At 55.6% G+C, this 234-nt stretch overlaps 1 protein-coding gene across 1 annotated transcript in view; it reads right to left on the bottom strand.

The window, feature by feature from the left end:
• Window positions 1-176: 176 nt before the first annotated feature.
• The window catches only part of ETH_00039595 (uncharacterized protein), a gene marked incomplete at both ends in the record, with an annotated part of 1254 nt that continues 1196 nt past the window's right edge, over window positions 177-234 (bottom strand). The window contains one exon of the mRNA XM_013375976.1: window positions 177-234. Within this exon, the coding sequence (XP_013231430.1) occupies window positions 177-234 (58 nt within the window).

Genomic DNA, 234 nt, shown 5'->3' with positions numbered 1-234 from the left:
AACCCTGTACCACCCCCTAAACCCCCACTAAACCCCAAACCCTCACTAAATCCCAAACCCTTACTAAACCCTAAACCCTCACTAAACCCTAAACCCTGCAGCCCAGCCCCGCACCCTGCAAGAAAGCAAACCTGCAAACCAAGGTGGATGTACACCCCAAACAGGGGGCCAGGTACCTGTGCATGGAGCGGGGCTTGAGGCGCCTCTAGACTGCATGCATGCATGCATGCATGC

Source organism: Eimeria tenella, genomic scaffold, assembly GCF_000499545.2.
Source record: "Eimeria tenella Houghton genomic scaffold, Eth_scaff3046, whole genome shotgun sequence".
Classification (NCBI taxonomy): domain Eukaryota; phylum Apicomplexa; class Conoidasida; order Eucoccidiorida; family Eimeriidae; genus Eimeria; species Eimeria tenella.
Note: the sequence above shows the minus strand (reverse complement) of the source record. Positions and strands in the feature narration are given on the sequence as shown.